This window comes from Talaromyces proteolyticus, assembly GCF_021365285.1.
Source record: "Talaromyces proteolyticus strain PMI_201 chromosome Unknown BGW36scaffold_14, whole genome shotgun sequence".
Classification (NCBI taxonomy): domain Eukaryota; kingdom Fungi; phylum Ascomycota; class Eurotiomycetes; order Eurotiales; family Trichocomaceae; genus Talaromyces; species Talaromyces proteolyticus.
In genome coordinates this window covers 95,033-112,370 of record NW_025764290.1, presented here as the reverse complement: position 1 = coordinate 112,370, position 17,338 = coordinate 95,033, and the positions used below count along the sequence as shown (strand labels likewise).

At 46.8% G+C, this 17,338-nt stretch overlaps 8 protein-coding genes across 8 annotated transcripts; 6 read left to right on the top strand and 2 right to left on the bottom strand.

The window, feature by feature from the left end:
• Positions 1 to 941: 941 nt before the first annotated feature.
• On the top strand, positions 942 to 2,394 carry BGW36DRAFT_411752 (uncharacterized protein; the record flags this gene model as incomplete). The annotated part of the gene is made up of 2 exons (XM_046219181.1): positions 942 to 1,286; positions 1,348 to 2,394. The coding sequence occupies 2 exons, from the start codon at positions 942 to 944 to the stop codon at positions 2,050 to 2,052; spliced, it is 1,050 nt and encodes a 349-aa protein (XP_046066107.1). The 3' UTR covers positions 2,053 to 2,394.
• Positions 2,395 to 3,110: 716 nt separating this feature from the next.
• Positions 3,111 to 4,037, top strand: BGW36DRAFT_63991 (uncharacterized protein). The gene has a single exon (XM_046222483.1). It carries the CDS (start codon positions 3,319 to 3,321, stop codon positions 3,901 to 3,903), a length of 585 nt encoding a protein of 194 aa, XP_046066106.1. The 5' UTR covers positions 3,111 to 3,318; the 3' UTR covers positions 3,904 to 4,037.
• A 1,037-nt stretch (positions 4,038 to 5,074) lies between these two features.
• On the top strand, positions 5,075 to 7,447 carry BGW36DRAFT_432793 (uncharacterized protein; the record flags this gene model as incomplete). Its single annotated transcript, XM_046221178.1, has 3 exons — positions 5,075 to 5,205; positions 5,284 to 5,565; positions 5,641 to 7,447. 3 exons carry the CDS (start codon positions 5,075 to 5,077, stop codon positions 7,445 to 7,447), a joined length of 2,220 nt encoding a protein of 739 aa, XP_046066105.1.
• Positions 7,448 to 8,986: 1,539 nt separating this feature from the next.
• BGW36DRAFT_329153 (uncharacterized protein) lies at positions 8,987 to 10,657 on the top strand. Its single transcript, XM_046212790.1, has 2 exons — positions 8,987 to 9,476; positions 9,531 to 10,657. The coding sequence occupies exons 1-2, from the start codon at positions 9,244 to 9,246 to the stop codon at positions 10,621 to 10,623; spliced, it is 1,326 nt and encodes a 441-aa protein (XP_046066104.1). The 5' UTR covers positions 8,987 to 9,243; the 3' UTR covers positions 10,624 to 10,657.
• On the top strand, positions 10,620 to 11,835 carry BGW36DRAFT_389792 (putative SNF7 family protein Fti1/Did2). Its single transcript, XM_046217396.1, has 2 exons — positions 10,620 to 10,897; positions 10,957 to 11,835. Exons 1-2 carry the CDS (start codon positions 10,855 to 10,857, stop codon positions 11,544 to 11,546), a joined length of 633 nt encoding a protein of 210 aa, XP_046066103.1. The 5' UTR covers positions 10,620 to 10,854; the 3' UTR covers positions 11,547 to 11,835.
• Positions 11,836 to 12,329: 494 nt separating this feature from the next.
• On the top strand, positions 12,330 to 13,811 carry BGW36DRAFT_306958 (uncharacterized protein; the record flags this gene model as incomplete). The annotated part of the gene is made up of 1 exon (XM_046212199.1): positions 12,330 to 13,811. One exon carries the CDS (start codon positions 12,330 to 12,332, stop codon positions 13,809 to 13,811), a length of 1,482 nt encoding a protein of 493 aa, XP_046066102.1.
• Positions 13,812 to 14,374: 563 nt separating this feature from the next.
• On the bottom strand, positions 14,375 to 14,961 carry BGW36DRAFT_389789 (uncharacterized protein). Its single transcript, XM_046217395.1, has one exon. The coding sequence runs from the start codon at positions 14,863 to 14,865 to the stop codon at positions 14,389 to 14,391; it is 477 nt and encodes a 158-aa protein (XP_046066101.1). The 5' UTR covers positions 14,866 to 14,961; the 3' UTR covers positions 14,375 to 14,388.
• An 850-nt stretch (positions 14,962 to 15,811) lies between these two features.
• BGW36DRAFT_432789 (uncharacterized protein) lies at positions 15,812 to 17,314 on the bottom strand (the record flags this gene model as incomplete). The annotated part of the gene is made up of 1 exon (XM_046221177.1): positions 15,812 to 17,314. One exon carries the CDS (start codon positions 17,312 to 17,314, stop codon positions 15,812 to 15,814), a length of 1,503 nt encoding a protein of 500 aa, XP_046066100.1.
• Between the last annotated feature and the right edge of the window lie 24 nt (positions 17,315 to 17,338).

Here is a 17,338-nt window from a genome sequence, read left to right as displayed (position 1 = left end):
TTAATTTGTTAAATAGTATTGCTTGCTTGAGCGACGGGCTCTGAACATAATGTTGGGAAATGTTTGTATCATAAATGAACTAAATATGTGTACACGCAAATACAAATTAATATTATTTGTATTCAATGTATGTAGAACGAGATCTAAAACAAAGGGCAAACTCTGTTTCTGGAGAATAGGGGAGATTTCTTCTGTCAATTGAGATTTCCTATCATCTCTACATTCCACGAAAACCCGCATATTTAGTCCCATAATGATTGAATACCGAACTTATTGGCATTTTTAGCAAAAAGTGCAATAGAGATTTTAAAAACACTACATATGATTTTATTTTCAGAGGAATGATTTAGCTTCAAAAAGGCCCGGATGAGGCGAAACGATTCGTGTCGAATTCCTCAACTTGTCATCACATAGTTGCCCCGAAAAAGTCCCCACAGCGTTTTCAGTCGACTGTTCTAGACCTTCCTTGAGGACTCATCCCTTTGGCCCCGATGACAAATTATAGTGTAAATTCGCATATAAATGTGTCTACATAGATAATTTCTTTGGCAACTCATGCTTGTATATCAATCCTAGAATTTGCTACTAAGCTCGATTTGTTGCTGAGTAATCAAAGGTGTACGTAGTTTGACGTTTGTCTTCTCGCCACAATGTGATCGAGTGCAACTGTTTCCACGGTTCGAAGTTGTCAACCCACATGACACAGCAGGCCCGCCTCTCGAAATCACGTTTAATCGTCGTTATTCACCATTGCTATCTATTGTATATTAATATAATGTCTAGCAGGATACCTTGTCTACTATGACGTAAGGAAAACGAACATCAAGTTCCATTGCATATTTTGGTTATTCTCATATTTTTATTGACTGTTGAATCTCATTCTTCTCTTAGTTGATAGATTGACAACTCAAAAGTGGGTGACCAATATCCTTCAAGCAGACATGGCCTGCTTTCAACCAACACCAGGATTGCTCAATTCGACACGGCCCATGATGATCCCCTCTTCGGCCGTGTTCGAAGATGACATTGACACGGAAAATGTTCTCATGCCAGACTTACCACCAACGTTACCCTTCTCGACCGCCGACTGGATAGGTAACGACAACGCTCCTTTTGCGCCCTTGTCTGCCGATTATAATGGACGAGAATTTGCGTTACGAGGGAGAGCCTCTGACGATCTAGAATTTCTAAGAATGTACAGCCTCAATGATAACTCTTCCCCCGTATACCCCAAAGCTTGTAATATCGATATTGATGATACACTACAAGATGTATTACCTGTATCTGTATGCTGGCCAGTTCCTTCAATCATAAATTGGGATTAAATAGCTAATAATTTTATCACAGCCTAAGGACGGAAAAAGCGAACTTCAGTCTCTGGTGCAAAAGAAGGATGACCAGTTTCCTCCTAACACTACTACTACTTCTATCGTTGACATGGAGGCAAGTGTACCATTACGTCTTGCAAGTCACAGAAACACAAGGATGCGAACAGTCACCACCACCGTCACCAAAGCTAGAGAGGTACCTAGAGTATCAGCCACTGCTGCAGCCATTCTTAGCGAAAAAACCATCGAATCATCTCCTCGACCCCGAAAATGCTCCGATTCTACTTCTTCTTCCTCTTCTTTTTCCTCCTCCTCTTCGCTATCTAAACCGTGTGCGACCTCTTTGGGCCGTTCGTCAACAACGTTGGACACCAACGTGGACGTAGCAGTGAAACGCAAAAGGTTCGCTCACAATGTCATCGAAAAAAGGTATCGTACAAACTTGAACACCAAGTTCATTGTTCTCGGGAACTCAATTCCTCAATCGGAGGCTTTTGCTACCCAATTAGCATCAAATACGAGGTCAAGAAAGTTCTCGCTCTGTCAAAGCCAACACTCAGCCGCAGCGAATACTTCTGTCGGAAAAGGAGCGCAGCAACAGCTGCAAAGCAGATCCGAGATCCTCACAAATGCGCTGTCGTATATAAATTCACTGCGAGGAGAGAATTCTCGATTAAAAGGCGAGTTGTTTTTTCTCAAGAATGAAATATCACCAAACGGGTAATGTGCGGGCGATAATCCCATACAAGTGTTCATTTCACACTTCATCTCGAGAATCACTTTTTATCCCAGAATCTGTCTAACTTATATTTTCTCCCAATTCCGATTCCTGAGTTTAATTCCTACCATACCTAAAAGAATGTGAAATGAGGGGTGGTTATGGGCATGTGAGCCCGGACAATACGACTAGAAAAGCCCTCATAGAGAATGGTATACGTTTTCCTTTTCCCCACAGTTTCCCTGGAATCTATCTCCTCATTAATCTCGTCTTTCCCATGAGTGTTGAGGTTTTTGATATCTAATTAATAAATACCATGGAGTTATCCAATATTTGATCGGATAGCTAATTCATATTTTTACAATTTTGTAATACAATAAGTTGCAAGTTTTTATCGTTTTTGAATTGAAATACAATGGTTTTTAAATGATTTAGACTGCCTTTGTATAATGCAAATGTGCATTGTTATACCGAGTGTGACAGCAGATTACAGAACTTTAATTATGTTTTACGTTATCTAACTTGGAATTATTCGGATATATCAGTCATACGTCATGACCTGGGTGGTGTGATGTTTTATTTCTATATTCAGACAAGGACAATCATAGCCAACCAAAGTTCATTATTTTCCTATTTGGTCTCAAGACTCACATCATACATTACATGGATTTGTGGGCGCCAATCCGCCCATCTTTCTGGCTTGCATTCTCTATGAAGCAATAACTTGCTTAACCTCAAAATCACAAAAATTAATCGGTCAGAAATTTGTTATCAATATTACTATATATATATTTAGATTCCGATGTGGACAAAATTATTTATTTAAGCACAACGATGAAAAACCGCCATTACTGTCAGCAAAAAGGCGCTGCAATAAAAATCGCATGACGAACCCGTGAGGTGACTAAGGTAGCATGTTGCTTCTCCATTTACTTTGCCTCGCATGTATCTTAGAGCCAGTCAAGTTTCTCCGCAACTCAATGTAGCTAGCTGTACCGGTAAGTTTCGTTTTGGAGATTCGGCGTTGCGTGACACCTAAGATTTTGTAGCGTGACTTTAACACAAAAAAAAGACGCAGCTCGAGGAAAATAATAAATATATCTTAACCTCCGAAATATATTTTATTATATCTGAAAAGCTACTTGAAGAAACGAATATTACCTCAATATCTTCTCCATCTATATCAAGTCACAGTTCAGTTATCGAGCTATTTCTTACGATCATCATCCTATTTCCTCCCTCGGTCAAAACAATCAAACAGAGAATAAAATCATGGTCCGGTTCAACGTGCATTTTTTCGAAAGCAGCAGCGATGTTGTCGATGTAGTTTGGGATATCATACTCTTCTACTACATTATGAGCATCGCGCTCCATTACTCTATCTTCATATTCTTCTGTAGTCTACCGTTGACAGGCGCAATCTCCATCTTAAGATATCCCGTCTTCGAACTCACACAACATCAATGGGAAATGAGGATCATGTTCCTTTCCACGTTAATTAGCTTCTGGTGTGCGAGATACTCCATGAAAACGTATCAAGTACCCCAGAAAGTCAACTTTCGATTGGTCATTGGTTTGTTAGCCACGGTTATCCTTGTCGCTGGAGAATTGGCTCTCTGGACGGCTTTTTACTTCGAGTGGAGTAGCTGGAGGGATTGGTATAACCAAAGTGACAATATTACATGGGTTATTATTGTGACCACAACGGCCTTGATTGCGTTGATGCCTTGCCTCGTGATGATGGTGGAGGATGCAGAAATCAACTTGTTTGACGAGCCACCAGATAGCATCGAGGAGGAAAACAAAAATTCAATGATACATAGAGCAGCAGGGGCAGAGGTTGAAACACTATCTTGAATTCTGCACAATATGTGATAGTTCATCTCTGATCATCACCGACAATGAGGGTTCAAACCAATTTTAATATCAGCCTGATTTACCCGCGGTGATACATATACATTCCGCGCAACTAATATTGCGTTTAGAGAACTGTGATCAACAATATTCTAATTTACTGTCGAAGTTATAAATACCAATAAAAAGCTTTGCTGTTTATCATGCATCACGTACACTCACTTTCAACCACGAACATAGAGTATTTCCGGCTTTGGATGGTGACATCACATGAATGGCAGATGTGTTTTCTCTTCTTTTGAAATGAGGCTTCGGTTGTGGATAAGAAGAAGACTTAATGCATATGATGCATTTCCGAATGGAAAGGTCTCAAGAATATTCTACAGTGTTGCGGCGCTTTCAGCTCCCTGTGAACGAAAACAACACTTGGATGTCATAGGGTGTAGTTGGGAAAATCGGCCCAGATGGCTTACAAAACGTAACTAACATCTACGTATTGCACTGGTTCGAGGCGGTGTTCAATACTTGGCCAGATCATCAGGATGCGCCGTGTCCGATCGAGTGACAAGGAAGCATTGGGAAGAACACATTTAAGTATGAATGTCTGTCGAAGGAACAAAGTTTATTAATGCCTTTGGCCTTAGCGCAAGACAGCAACAAGGCCGAGCAACTACCGACTTTGGACACCGCATGCAAAGGCAGCGTCGTCTTTAAACAGGGGCCTATAGAATATCCCATACGTTCTGTAAAGAGCATCATATTGGATAGTATTGGCATCAATTAGAATCACTAGACATTTTGTAGTGTAATGATATTTAATTATAGTATCTTTATAATATTTTTTTCCTTTTTTGCGTAAAAACATTATCCTCCATCCTCCCTATTCCACCGCTGTCATTATAGCATAATCCGTACTTGCGAGCTCCAACCCAGCTCAATAATCATACGTTTATGCCCGATGGTTACACCAAAGCTGGTACATAGTTCCTGTTATAGACTTACTACATGGCTACCTGCATCTCACAGCCTTGCACATATAATGTATCACACAGCCTTGCGAAGGGAATATATTATTAATCCTTGGTTAACCTTGATATATTAATGTACAAATTACCCTCACTTCTCCCCCTCCCCTTCCCTCGGATATACGAACAGTGAATACTCACCCGCCAGCATGGCTCAGGTCATACCCCTCTGCTCAGCCTGCATCTTACGATGCACGATGATTGATTATCTCTGCAACGTCAACGATGGGAGTCCCGACAGAAGCGCCAACGCAATCTCCACGTTGAAACTCTGGATTTCGTACCCCCCCCCCCCCCCTTCTCCCCCTTTCGATACCGTACCACTAAACACACCGTGAATCTAATCAATATAATTTAGGTACCTTTCGAAATCCCTTGCGGCGCTTTCAATGCTGTATTCACAGAATACTGGACTAGATGCTGGGGAGAACATGTTGCATGTTTTGAGACAATGTCAAGACATGCTGAAAGCCCTAGACGAAGAGCTGTGTCGGGCAACGGCAAGAGAAGATGCGGTTCTGAGCATTTTCTCGGGATGGGTGCTGAGGTTTCGACTGAGCGATGTGGATTTTAATGTCTTGACGTCACTGGTGCAGGTTTATAAGATGCTTGTGGATGTTATGTCGGTGACGATATTGAGGTATATCCCCTTCTCCCTAAATTTTTTTTTTTCTTTTCGTTTTTTGGGTTAAGGTGGCTGATATGTCGCTTGAAGCTGCTGGAGCCGAAACTCGTCCTCCTTCTTATCTCCTGATAAATTATACCACGAGTACCATCGTCGAGGACAAAGCCAGGTAGAAACAATCAAGCAAATGCTGCAGAGACACCGCCAGGCCGAGCATACACAAACTTGTCTGCTTGATGTCATTTACGGACCCGGCTGGAATTTCGATAGAGATATTGTGCCACCCATGGAGTTCTTAATAAGACAGACAAAAGAAACTTTCATTCGCGGTGCTAGTAATATCTCTGCCAGACGCCAGAAATCCAGTCCCAACTTTCGGAATGTTTCCTCGAGTGGCATAGCAGTTTATACCGAGAACAAGGGTGATCTTTTACGTGACCATTCAAGTCGCAACCGAGAAAAACCAATATACTTTGGCAATTCCAATCTCAAAGCAACCAAGGCAAAGAGCGCAGAAGAAGCCGGCCTTCAAGCCCACGAAAAGAAAAACTACGACAAAGCCGAAGAACTTCTGCGGAAGTGTCTAGACTATCGAATCGACCTAGACGGGGAAGATATTTCAGGGGTGCAGTTTACCAAATCTATGAATGATTTGCGATCGATATTAGCCACTATCTATAGTGACAGAAAACAATGGAATGAAGTGATCAATGTCATGGAACCCGCTCTCAGCTCCCCCACCCTCGATGAAAAATATAAGCTTGATGCGAGATATCTTCTAGCAAAGGTATACTACGAAAAGGGCGTTCTAGTGGAGGCAGATGATAAGTGTGCTTTGGCATTGGAGCAAAGTCGAGAGGCGAATGGGAAAGAAGATGCGATCTTTTGCGAATCCGCTGCTCTGTTGAAATCGATATATAAAGCTCAGGGGAGGCAGGAGGATATACCAATCCTAGACGACTATGTTGTTAAGTACGAAAAGGACTCGTTTACTGCTCTGATTAAAGATGTAACAGAGCTGTACCAGAAGCACTCTATACCAAGAGTTGAACAGATTACTTTTTCGTGGCTGGATCGACGAGTGGGTACCATTAACCTCGATGTTGATCCCCAGTCCAAACCCTACACCCTATGGGGCCCATTGAAAAACACGTGGAGAACGGAATTGAAGTTGTCATTGGGTCAGTCATTTAATTCTGCGTTTCTTGGAAAAGGGGCTAGCTGCTCGTTACTCCATATTCTTGCTGCTCTCGATAATAGTGCCTTAATCGAGCATCTAATCGACAAAGAAGGCGCCGTTGTCGATTGCACAACGAGGCATTATGGGTTTACTCCCCTGGCTATCGCCGTCCATTTTTACTCTTACCGTGCTGCAAGAGCGCTGATTAATAGAGGCGCCGCCATAAACAATAAGTATGAGATATCATTGTTGAACTGGGCCTCGAATCGAAGCACCATGCTGGATTTGCTGTTATCCGCATCGAAGTCGAATTTGAACGAGACCCTACGATCCGCCGTCGGCAGCGAGGGCTGTTCCCGGCTAGTAGAGGCGTTACTAGAGCGAGGAGCCGACATTGAAACCAAATTCAAAGATGGCTCAACACCGTTACTGCGAGCCTGCCAGAAACCCTCGCGGGAAGATATCGTTGCCGTGCTTCTCAAAAAGGGGGCTAATGTCAATGCGTCGATCCGTGGCAAAGTCGGTCAGAATTCGTGGACTGATATGACTCCGCTTACCTTTGCGGTGAAAGGGAATCGCCCTGAATATGCTCAGCTTCTGCTGGAGCATAACCCTGCATTACCTCTGTATTATATCAAGAAGCCGTGGAAGGTGGATTCGAATCATGCTTATCAGCTTGTGAGGGAGACTTACTGTAGAGAGACTGCTTCGGGTTGAATTTCGATATAGTCGTTTGATATAATTAATAGTAATGACACGCGAAGGCTTGCAGTTCAGAGGGAATCAGGGTATTGGTGGTCAGGTGATGTTCTGTACGACTTCCCAATTTGTCAAAGAGGGTTGGGGCTACTGCTATCACCTGATATATCACCTGATATCACGTGGAAATACTAAAGATTCGGTGAAACAGTGTGATTGACAGTGATTGACAGTCAGTGCTCCTGTCAGCCTACCATCTTATTCCACTCCGCAGATGTTTGAGGGGAGCCCCTGATCGCCGTGATCAGTGTACTGACTGAGCACTCGGTGCTCCGTGAGCGATCTAGGGTTGCACCTGTCATTTAATAGCGATAATCCGGAGTAACCAACCATCAAATATAATATTACTCAATCAATAATAAATTGAGTTTCACATCGTCGGAACTGCGATGGAATAATTGCGCATTATTACGGCGACCTATTTCAGACTGGTCAGCCCGATAGATACAATTCATTCGGGTGTAGCCAGATATCAGCTTCTCTACAGTCTACACTTCTACGGCTAAAAATAATCTTAGCTGAGAGAGCCAGCCGCATCGGGTTGGCTTCATGCGTTGTCTATAATAGGACGTAGTACGAGGTGTAGATAAAGAAGGCAGTGAAGATCCTCTCCAGACTGGGCACTGCAGGATCCCACTAAATCATAGGCAAGGCACTAGAAAGGCGTGGAAGAGTCGAAAGTCGCAGCTAGAAAAGAAGGTAGAAAGTAGAAACATTAGTCCGGCCGAGTCATTGTCTCCTGAAGGCTGAAACCCCGAAAGGCGTTCCATTGGCGATCTGCACCAGGCTAGAGGATTACCTGCAGTTGGAGTCGCAGTTTGATGATTTTAATGATCCCACATCTTCTGAGGAACGGGAACACGCAATCAGTGTCGCGGACGCTCCCCACAGGCGCTGGAATGATCCACCAGCCGCCACAGCAGTGGAACAGTCCTCCTCACAAGGGAGGGGAGTACCCCTGAGATATGAGATATGCAGGTTACGTCGCATCGCGGAGTGGGAGGCTGAAGCGGAATGGCGGACTGAGTGCTTCGCGTATTTCCTCTTCCCTATCCATAGTCCATAGTCCATAGTCCATAGTCCATAGTCCTTAGTTCGTAGTTTGTACTTCGTAGTCCATAGTTCATAGCTCGTTCAAGAGGTACACTACTGTATCCGAGCTTCTGCATTGCCAGCCTCCTCGGTCTAATAGTGAGGTTCTAGAAGGGTGGAGAGTGTCGACTGCCGAGTAGTATTAGGTTTCGGATGGTATCATTATTATTATGATGATTGAGGACGGAGCCTAATTATGGAAGCTGAAGGGCCAAAAACACCGCCCCCTGCAGCGGGCGCCGCGCTGATTGGCTCTGTGGGGAACCCCACCCAACAGCCCCCAGCGATTGGCCCCCCGTCCCCCTGAACGGGCGTGGGTGCCTGAGGCAGCCAGAGTCAGCCAAGTGACCACGCTGGCCTTATAAGCATCGCCGCCGCTGCCTGCTCCCGTCGACCTCCCACACTGCACCACCTGGCCTCTTCTCTCTCTTCTACGTCACTTCACGCGTGACTCATTCCCTTCTCTTACCCTCTCTCGCGGTCGCCGGAGTGCACACTCTGGAGTTCACCTGCATGACACCGTGGCCTTTTGCCTTCTTTTGAGCCCGTCATTGCCCACAGCCAAGTCCCACGGTGGACATCTATGATCTGCTTCCCGACCGTGATTGTATCTCTACCACATCACTCACACCTTACACTGTCATATACATCACACACATACAATGGATAATTTACTAGACTCGTCGCTCGACGCCCCTCAACTCACCATCTCCCCCGCCGACACCTCCCTGAGTAGTCCTACCCCGGAGGTCAAGGCCGAGTTTGAGATCGACGTTGACGTCGACGTCGACGTCGAGGAAGAGGAAGAGGAAAAAACAGAAGAAAAGAAACCTGTTAAGAAGAGAAAGTCATGGGGCCAGGAACTCCCGACCCCAAAGACAAACTTGCCGCCTCGGTAGGCTATATATTTCATGTCAGGTGTCGTGACAGATCATGCTAACAGCAGCAGAAAACGAGCCAAGACTGAAGACGAGAAGGAACAGCGCCGCATTGAGCGTGTCCTCCGCAACAGAGCTGCGGCTCAAACGTCACGAGAGCGTAAGCGCCTCGAAGTAGAGAAACTCGAGGGCGAGAAGAAGAGGATGGAGCAACAGAACCAGTTCTTACTGCAACGCCTCACACAGATGGAAGTCGAAAACAACCGACTAAACCGCCAGGTGGCTCAGCTGTCTGCCGAGATCCGTGGATCTCGCGGTACAACCCCCAAGTCCGTGGTGTCCGACCTGGAGTCGCCCACCCTGACGCCTACCTTGTTTAAACAGGAGCGAGACGAGCTCCTCATGGACAAAATCCCTTTCCCCTCACCTTCTCTCACCGATTACTCCCCCAGTCTCAAGCCCGCTGATCTGGCTGAGGCCTCCGATTTGACACAACATCCTGCAGCGGTGTTGTGCGACCTGCAGTGTCAGTCGAAGGCTTCGAAGGAGCAGACGGAGCACGAGTCCTATTTGACACCAAATCAGAACTGGATAACGCTGCCAATGACCTGGCAGCTCCTCTGTCTGACGATGACTTCCGCCGCCTATTCAACGGTGATTCTCCCGCTGCTTCAGATACTGAACTCTATGAAAGCGGGCTCCCCTTTGACCTTCTCGACGGAGGAGACCTACCGACTTTTGCCTTTGATTCATTGGTTGATTTCGACCCCGAGCCTGTCGCCCTCGATGGCGGCGTCGACTCGTCGATCGGTCTTTCGGAAGAGAGTGCTCTCCAGACTACTGGCATGCAGCCCAGCCTTGGCGCGTCCACTACGCGATGCGACGGGCAAAGCATTGCAGCTAGCGGTTAATGCAGCCTCTCTTCGCCAGACCGGTTCGGCCGTTGACGACGTTGTTGTGGGAGGACCGACGTGGGAGTCGCTGATGACCATGGCATGGGCGATTGATTCGATCCGTCGCAAGTCCAGCAAGAAGGCGCGCAAGACAAGAATGAAACGACAAATGAAGGCATCACACGGGAGCATGCGGAGTTTATGGCGTTCTGCGGATTGTATTGTTAGTGGGAAAGTTCAAAGAGATAACACACATTGTAAATTAAATTGATTCATACAATTCAAGTATTCATTAAATTATTCCTACTCTATCCATAAATGTGAATATATCGAGTCGAGTCGACTGTATTGTAGGCTGTATGTACTTAACACATGTGACTTGGCTGCCTATCTCGCCGCTGCTCCGCCTCCGTCACCACCCCGCTCTACCTGACACTGCTCTGCACTCTTTCCACCTCGACTTCTTTCCATATTCTTACATCTCACACAAACAGCCGTCAAAATGGTCCTCCGAGATCCGATCTTCGAAGCTCGCACAAATGTAAAGGTACGTCGCCATTCCCTCACTTCTCTTTCACTCAAACCCCCATCTGATAACACCATCAGCTACACTCGAACCGGCTCAAAAAGGAAGCCGCGCGCGCCGAATCTACCTTCAAATCCGAAAAAGCCAAAGCCGACAAGGCCATGAAAAACCACGAATTCCAGATCGCGCGCATCCACGCTGGGTCGGCGGTGCGCGAGAAGAAGCGGCAGGTGTCCCTCAGAGCCGAAGCCGCCCGCGCCGATGTCATTATCAACGAACTCAAGGCGGCGCAGAGCACGCGCGATACATCACGCACGCTGGCGCTCGCATCGCGCGGTCTGGACGCTGCCTCGAAGAGCGTGAATCTGGAGCATCTGCTGGCTCATGCGAATAACTTTATGGCGCGCTCGGAGGACTTTAAGATCGCGAGTAGCGCCATTGCCGACGTCGCCCAGGGCATTTCGCAGCAGGAGTATGGTGCTGAGGGCGAGTCGGAGGTCGATAAGATGATGGAGCAGTTGGCGGATGATGCGGGCGTCGATATGCGTTTGGCGCTGGAGGCGGATACGGTACCCAAGGAGGAGGTCAAGGAGTCGAATAAGCATGCTGATGCCGAGGTCGAGGACGCTCTTGGTGCGCGACTGCGGGCTCTTCGTGCGGAGGGTTAATTTTCATCCTCTCTGGTCTTGGCTTTTATGTCTTTATCGTTATATCTACATCTTGTGCGTTGGTTTTTTCACATTTTCGGAGTTTTGGCTGTATACTTATGATGATGAATACATTCTGCTATCCACCTTGCTGTATATCTTGACATCTTAACCGCTGAGTGATAACAACGAAGAAGCGAGGCGAGCGTCGCGTTTCACCAGACGTATACACTGCCAAGGATTTATCGCTGGCATAGTTAATACTAGTCACATTGGCAATACCAATAATAAAATTTCACAGGCACTTTTGCCGCCGAGAACGTGCAAGTTTCTCTCTCCTCCATTTAATAATCGTGGTGGCTAAGACACTGTAGCAACCGCCAAGCCAGCTCGGCCTCAATTTTCCCACTTCGAGCAGTCTGGACAAATCCCTCAACGCTCTAGCCAGGCAGCCTAACCTCTGTCAAGCCATGGCGCCCAGGCTAATCGTTTAGCATCCATACAGAACGCCGCAATTCAGCCGCAGCAGCATCGGGCCTCTCGGTTATTTCCGTTCGCTCCAATCGGCGCTATGCAAACATGTTGGCCGTTCTCTTAGGGGTCTTGGAGCCGCAGAGTTTGCTTGCTCCTATTTATATATGGGAGGAGGCTCATCTGTTCCTGTGAGCGGGCATTCTGTCGTTTTTCGTTTTCTGTGTGCTGCGTTATATTTTACCATAAGCTTGCTTGAATAATTTCTTCCAGTCGATCGCTAATATATTCGCTAATACATTCGCTATCATAATATATATTTGCATCGCCGCCATGGCGGCCGCTATACACTTTCTGTACCTGTCTCTCGCTATCTTTCCATTCTTTGCAGCAGCATCGCCCTGGATCGTCACTGAGCACTATGAAGAAGTTGTCACCGTCGAGCCCGCGTATACTGACCGCTACGACGACTACACCGAGCCGGCCAGGACGTATACTGAGCTATACACGGTGACGGCGCCGTCTGGACCAGCCATCTCAACGGCCACCATCACGAGAACTGATGACTCGTATTATGAAAACGGTGATTCCTACACCATCATCCAGCTTCTGCACCCGTACAACGCCGCCGACGTGGCCACCACCACAATAGACTACTACGCCAGCGCAAGAGCCACATCCACTGGCTACATCTATACAAACTACGTCGTCAACATCGCCTACTCAGCACCCACCTCCTGCAGCTCCTCGTGGGTCTACACCACTGCTGTGCCAGTGTCCCCACCATACGAGATTGAGAACGCCCTCGTCCCGACTTCCGTCTCGACGAGTTACTACGTCGAAAACGGCCGCCCGTTCCAGGCCTCGACCATCACCGAGGAGTACCTGTTCATCGACCCTACCCAAGTCCCCGCCGCAAGTCTATCATCACTCAGCTCGGTTTACGGGCCATACCCAACATCATCATGCTCTGACCCAAACTCGTCTGACGAGAGCTCTGGCACTTCCTCCTCCTCATCCTCGTCAGCCACCTACGTCCCATCCTCAGACGATAGCTGCTATTACTACTACTACTACTGCAGCTACTCCCAATGGATCAACGACCCTTACCCGCTCGGTATCTCGCCGCTAGCCATCATCCTCATCAGCGTACTGGGCTGGTCTGCCGTGATCTTCGTCGCGGGCCTGTTCGAGAACTACTTCCACTTCCAGCGGCTCATGAAAGGCTGGCAGGCGCGTCGCGGGCTGCCGCTGACATGGTGGTTCTGGATCTTCCCGGTCACCTGCCTGATCTGCCTGGGGTTCAGCCGCAGGGGCTTCCAGGCGCGGTCCGTCGAAGACGCCGCTGAGCTGCGCAAGAAGTGGGAGGAGATGAGCTTCTGGAAGAAGAAGCAGCTGTGGCTTCGCTATGGGTTTGCCTTTGGGTATCCGTCTATGCTGGGCCCTGCGCCACCGCGTGTTGGCCGGCCGTCGCCGGAACCGTTGCCAACGCAGCCCCTGCTGCAAGTGTCTCCGCCGCCGAGCGAGAATGGCGCCGTGAGCCGCCAGCCCTCGACGACTGGGGAGGGGGATAGGGATGTGGATGTTGAGGCGGCGGCGGCGCCGAGTGCGCGTACGACACCCGAAATGTCAATGTCGGGGGGTCTGCCGGCGGCTCAGTCGCTGCAGGTTCCATCGAGGGCGGCGCCGCAGGTTACGAATAGACCGGCGCCAGCGATCCCTGAGGAAGAGGAGATTACTGAGGTGGCGGCTCCAGTGGAGGAGCGAGCAGTCGCTGAGAAGCATGCAGAGGAGGTAGAGAAGCGGGAGCCGTGATCTTGATCTTTGCTATTCAGCGATTTCGTACGTGCTGTGCTGTTGTAATGTGTCTAATGTGGTGTGACTATAGACAGTAATATCTAATGAATATACCCTTGTCTGTACACTCAAATTATCCCCAATACACTAGTTGACTCTAGCTATCCTCACTGTCTGCACTGTCGCCTAGGCCTGCCCTGCCAATCACCTACGTTGCAGCGCAATCACTGGTGGTCAATTCTCATTGATTCCGCTTTTCTTCTTTTCTCCTATCTCTTGATAAGGAAATAAATCAGATTATATCATTTTATATTCTTACATTCTATGGCCGCAAACGTGATCCAAAAAAAAAAGTCTCGTTTGACTCGCACATCTGCAAAATAAAGCGCCAAATCAGTATCCTGAGTTTGAGCTTTCCAGATCACGAACAGCGCAATGGCCATTCTGCTGCTGATACATTCAATAACAGTGACCGATTCTTGGTCGCCTGCTTGTTTTATAAACTTTACACGAGAACTGGAAGGGATCAGGAGTCGAGCCTTCTCTGATATTCTTAGAATAACATCTCTTTTCATCCATGTTGTAGATGTTGCTGTCAAGGATACGGTATTCCTCCTTCACCGACTTGAGCAGGTTGAACCATCCTTCCATGGATTCTCGAGTAAACACAGTTCCAGCGCTCCTTATCTAGTCTTGCACCCATTTCACTTTTGATTTCTGTGTGTTGATTAGTAAACTTTGTCACCCAATTCTTACCTAGTGGCGGCGAATCATCGCCTGTTCTTCTTCGGCGGATGTGTTCGGCCATTCCTTCGGAAGCGTGACGGTTGAGCAGGAACTCCAAGACGATGGAGCTGGAAAATCCATTCAATGAGAACCTTCTCCTCTTCAGCAAGCGAGGCAAGTTGATTATTTGGCTTTTGCGCGTTGGATCTCTCCCAGCTGCCCGGTAATAGAAGGGGGACACTGGAACCTCGAGGGTACGGGCTGCGGATCTTAACGACGCAAAATGCCCCATTTTGAACGATTCGATGGCTAGCTGAGTACGAGTTTCCGGTAATGGAGTCCCCATGATTTACTACATATATTGATTTTTCTGAGTCTACAAATGGTTGTGTTGGAAATTTTGAAAAAGGGGGATCGAAAAATAAGGGTAAACTACGTTTCTCGGATGGGAGGCCTTCTAGGCGAAACTCAGTGACTCTAGGTGCCGTAGCCGTTGGTATTTGCTTTTCAATTGTCGTTATACACTGTCGAATATCGTTAGCATCCTTTCGGATCTGCTTGAAGCTTTTTGTTGTGTCTTGTTGGATTTGGCGCAATCTCGCAAAGCCTCCTCCATACGGCTCAGGACCGGTATTGTGTCACCCTGTGGTCGATTTCACCCACACTTTCAATGAATGCAATGACTAAATGGTCACAGTTCATCATAGAACGCTGCTTAATGTGTTTAAGCATCTGCTCCGCCGCCTGGCCAAGCTGTTCCATGGTTCGATATTCGGGATGCGGTCCATCCGGCGCCGCATCCCGCATCCCGCATCACCGTTTCCGGTGGTGAAACTCCTCCAATTGCCATGCATGTCACCGCTGACCCAAAGATATTGGTATCAGCCGGTAGCGCCGGCAGTTAGATGTAATTGACCAAATTCTGGGTCCTTTGGGGGCTGTGGTTGACGAGAAATTTTCAAGAAAATTCAATGCGAAAGAGATGGCTTCCTTTTTTCCTTGAGATCACAAGATATCCAAGACAACGACGAGAATCAATTTTGCTAGTTACAACAACTATAAATAGACGACAACGGCAAGATACAGTTTTCCTAGCATTTTCAGGAGCGAAAAATCAGTTTTGCAGCTTTCTCAAGTCAGATATTTTTCCACACCAAACGATCTGATTGTCAGATTAATATTAATATTTGATCTCTTTCTGCCTCCATAATTGTATTTTCATATTTTGAATTGAACGCACTGATTGTCTCTTCATCTTGCCCGCTGAATTATAAAAACCTAGCCTAGAATAATCACGCCTTTTCACCTTGCAGCGCCACTTTCAATAGTTTCTCTATTGTAGTGTATTGGGGAATTTCTGACCATATACTTTCAATTCTTTTCAAGAATCTGATATTTGCCTCAAAGACATGTCTGGAAGCCGTCATTTTAATCGCTTTAGAGTAGGCAGAGCGGCAATCATCATCGTTTATAAGGAGATTCAGTAACCCTTTATAGTAATGCGCCCAAGGAAGATAAATTTTCATCTCAATTTGCTCCTGGGACCGACAAATGGCCTGTAGTATCGACGGTCGTATATAGCGGATAATGTCGCTGCTTTTGCTGAACTTGATTTCCCAGCATAAATAATGTGCAAGTACGCGAGGGTCTGACGGGTCCAAGCCATAAGCCTCCTTGTATTTCTGGAGAGCTTGTTTTTCAAATCCCTGCCGATCACTAATCTGCTGCTCTGTTGGTTGCTTGACTAGGAGGAGTTCTTCGGCTAGGAGTTCATATGTGTCTGCTAGAGAGACTAGAGCTTCTAAATTAAACTGTGATAGCTTCAAAGTCTCCAATAAGTCACCTTGACCTTCGACGAATTTTCGCTCGTTTGGACTATATATTGTGCACATCAGAATGCCGCGTTGCAGATACAAGGGCCAGTTTTTTTCCGGAGGCAACCTATTTGTCACGGTTTCTGCGATGTATTTTGTAATGACCCCAACTGCCTCTTCCCAAGAACCTCTGTCATCAAGCTCTGCCGACAGTCTGCCATATTTGATGGCAGTGTTCGCACGCTCCTCTCTGCTTAATGCTTCGTAGACACTCCCCTCTAACATATATTTCAGCATAGCTAACTCCGCCATTATCTGTTTAGGAGTCAAGTAAGTACCGTAGCTTACTCTGTAGCGTTCCAGACCAACTTGCATGCGATTGAATGCTGCGTCAACATTCTCTAGAAGCGCAGCGCAGCGAAAAGATTCTCGTTTCCATAGGTCAGGGATCGGAAAGTTTGGTTTGTATACATATTCATGGTCGATATCAGACCAGGCATGCTCCAATAATGTTCGCACTTGCACCTCAACACGGGGATTGGACATATTTTTTAAATCCTCGTCGAGTTTCTGTGTATTGAGTGTGATGATATAATGGACTGATCGATAGCCAAACTCTCGAATTTTCAGATGTTTTGTGTGATCAAGAGAATTAGGCCAATCTATAGCCCCTTTGTACTTCTTTTCAATTTCTTTTGATATGGTAGAAACCTCATTACCGGTATTTGTGATGATTCGTCCAGCGCAGAGGTCTGTAAAATCGTCACACGGGTTTTCGTATGTCTTTCGAGAGAGTTTTTCAGAGAAGCTTAACACTGACTTTGGCCGTGCTTGTATGATGGCATGAATAGAAGCTTTGCTGCATACATCTGAAAGATCTTTCTCTAATTTGACCTTAAGTCTCTCATATAGTGGGTAACGCTCAGCATAGTCTGCTACGTCGCGACGCCACTTCTCTCGAGAAGGCACTTGAGGGTTCATGGCTGATTTGGATTCCAGACAAAG

Bases quoted from the DNA above. Each gene is read 5' to 3' on its own strand.
- BGW36DRAFT_389792 (XM_046217396.1), top strand. From the start codon at position 10,855: ATGGTCCTCCGAGATCCGATCTTCGAAGCTCGCACAAATGTAA. The intron at 10,898-10,956 runs AGGTACGTCGCC...GATAACACCATC, and splicing joins CGAAGCTCGCACAAATGTAA to AGCTACACTCGAACCGGCTC.
- BGW36DRAFT_329153 (XM_046212790.1), top strand. From the start codon at position 9,244: ATGGATAATTTACTAGACTCGTCGCTCGACGCCCCTCAACTCACCATC. The intron at 9,477-9,530 runs GTAGGCTATATA...TAACAGCAGCAG, and splicing joins AAGACAAACTTGCCGCCTCG to AAAACGAGCCAAGACTGAAG.
- BGW36DRAFT_63991 (XM_046222483.1), top strand. From the start codon at position 3,319: ATGGTCCGGTTCAACGTGCATTTTTTCGAAAGCAGCAGCGATGTTGTC.
- BGW36DRAFT_389789 (XM_046217395.1), bottom strand. From the start codon at position 14,865: ATGGGGACTCCATTACCGGAAACTCGTACTCAGCTAGCCATCGAATCG.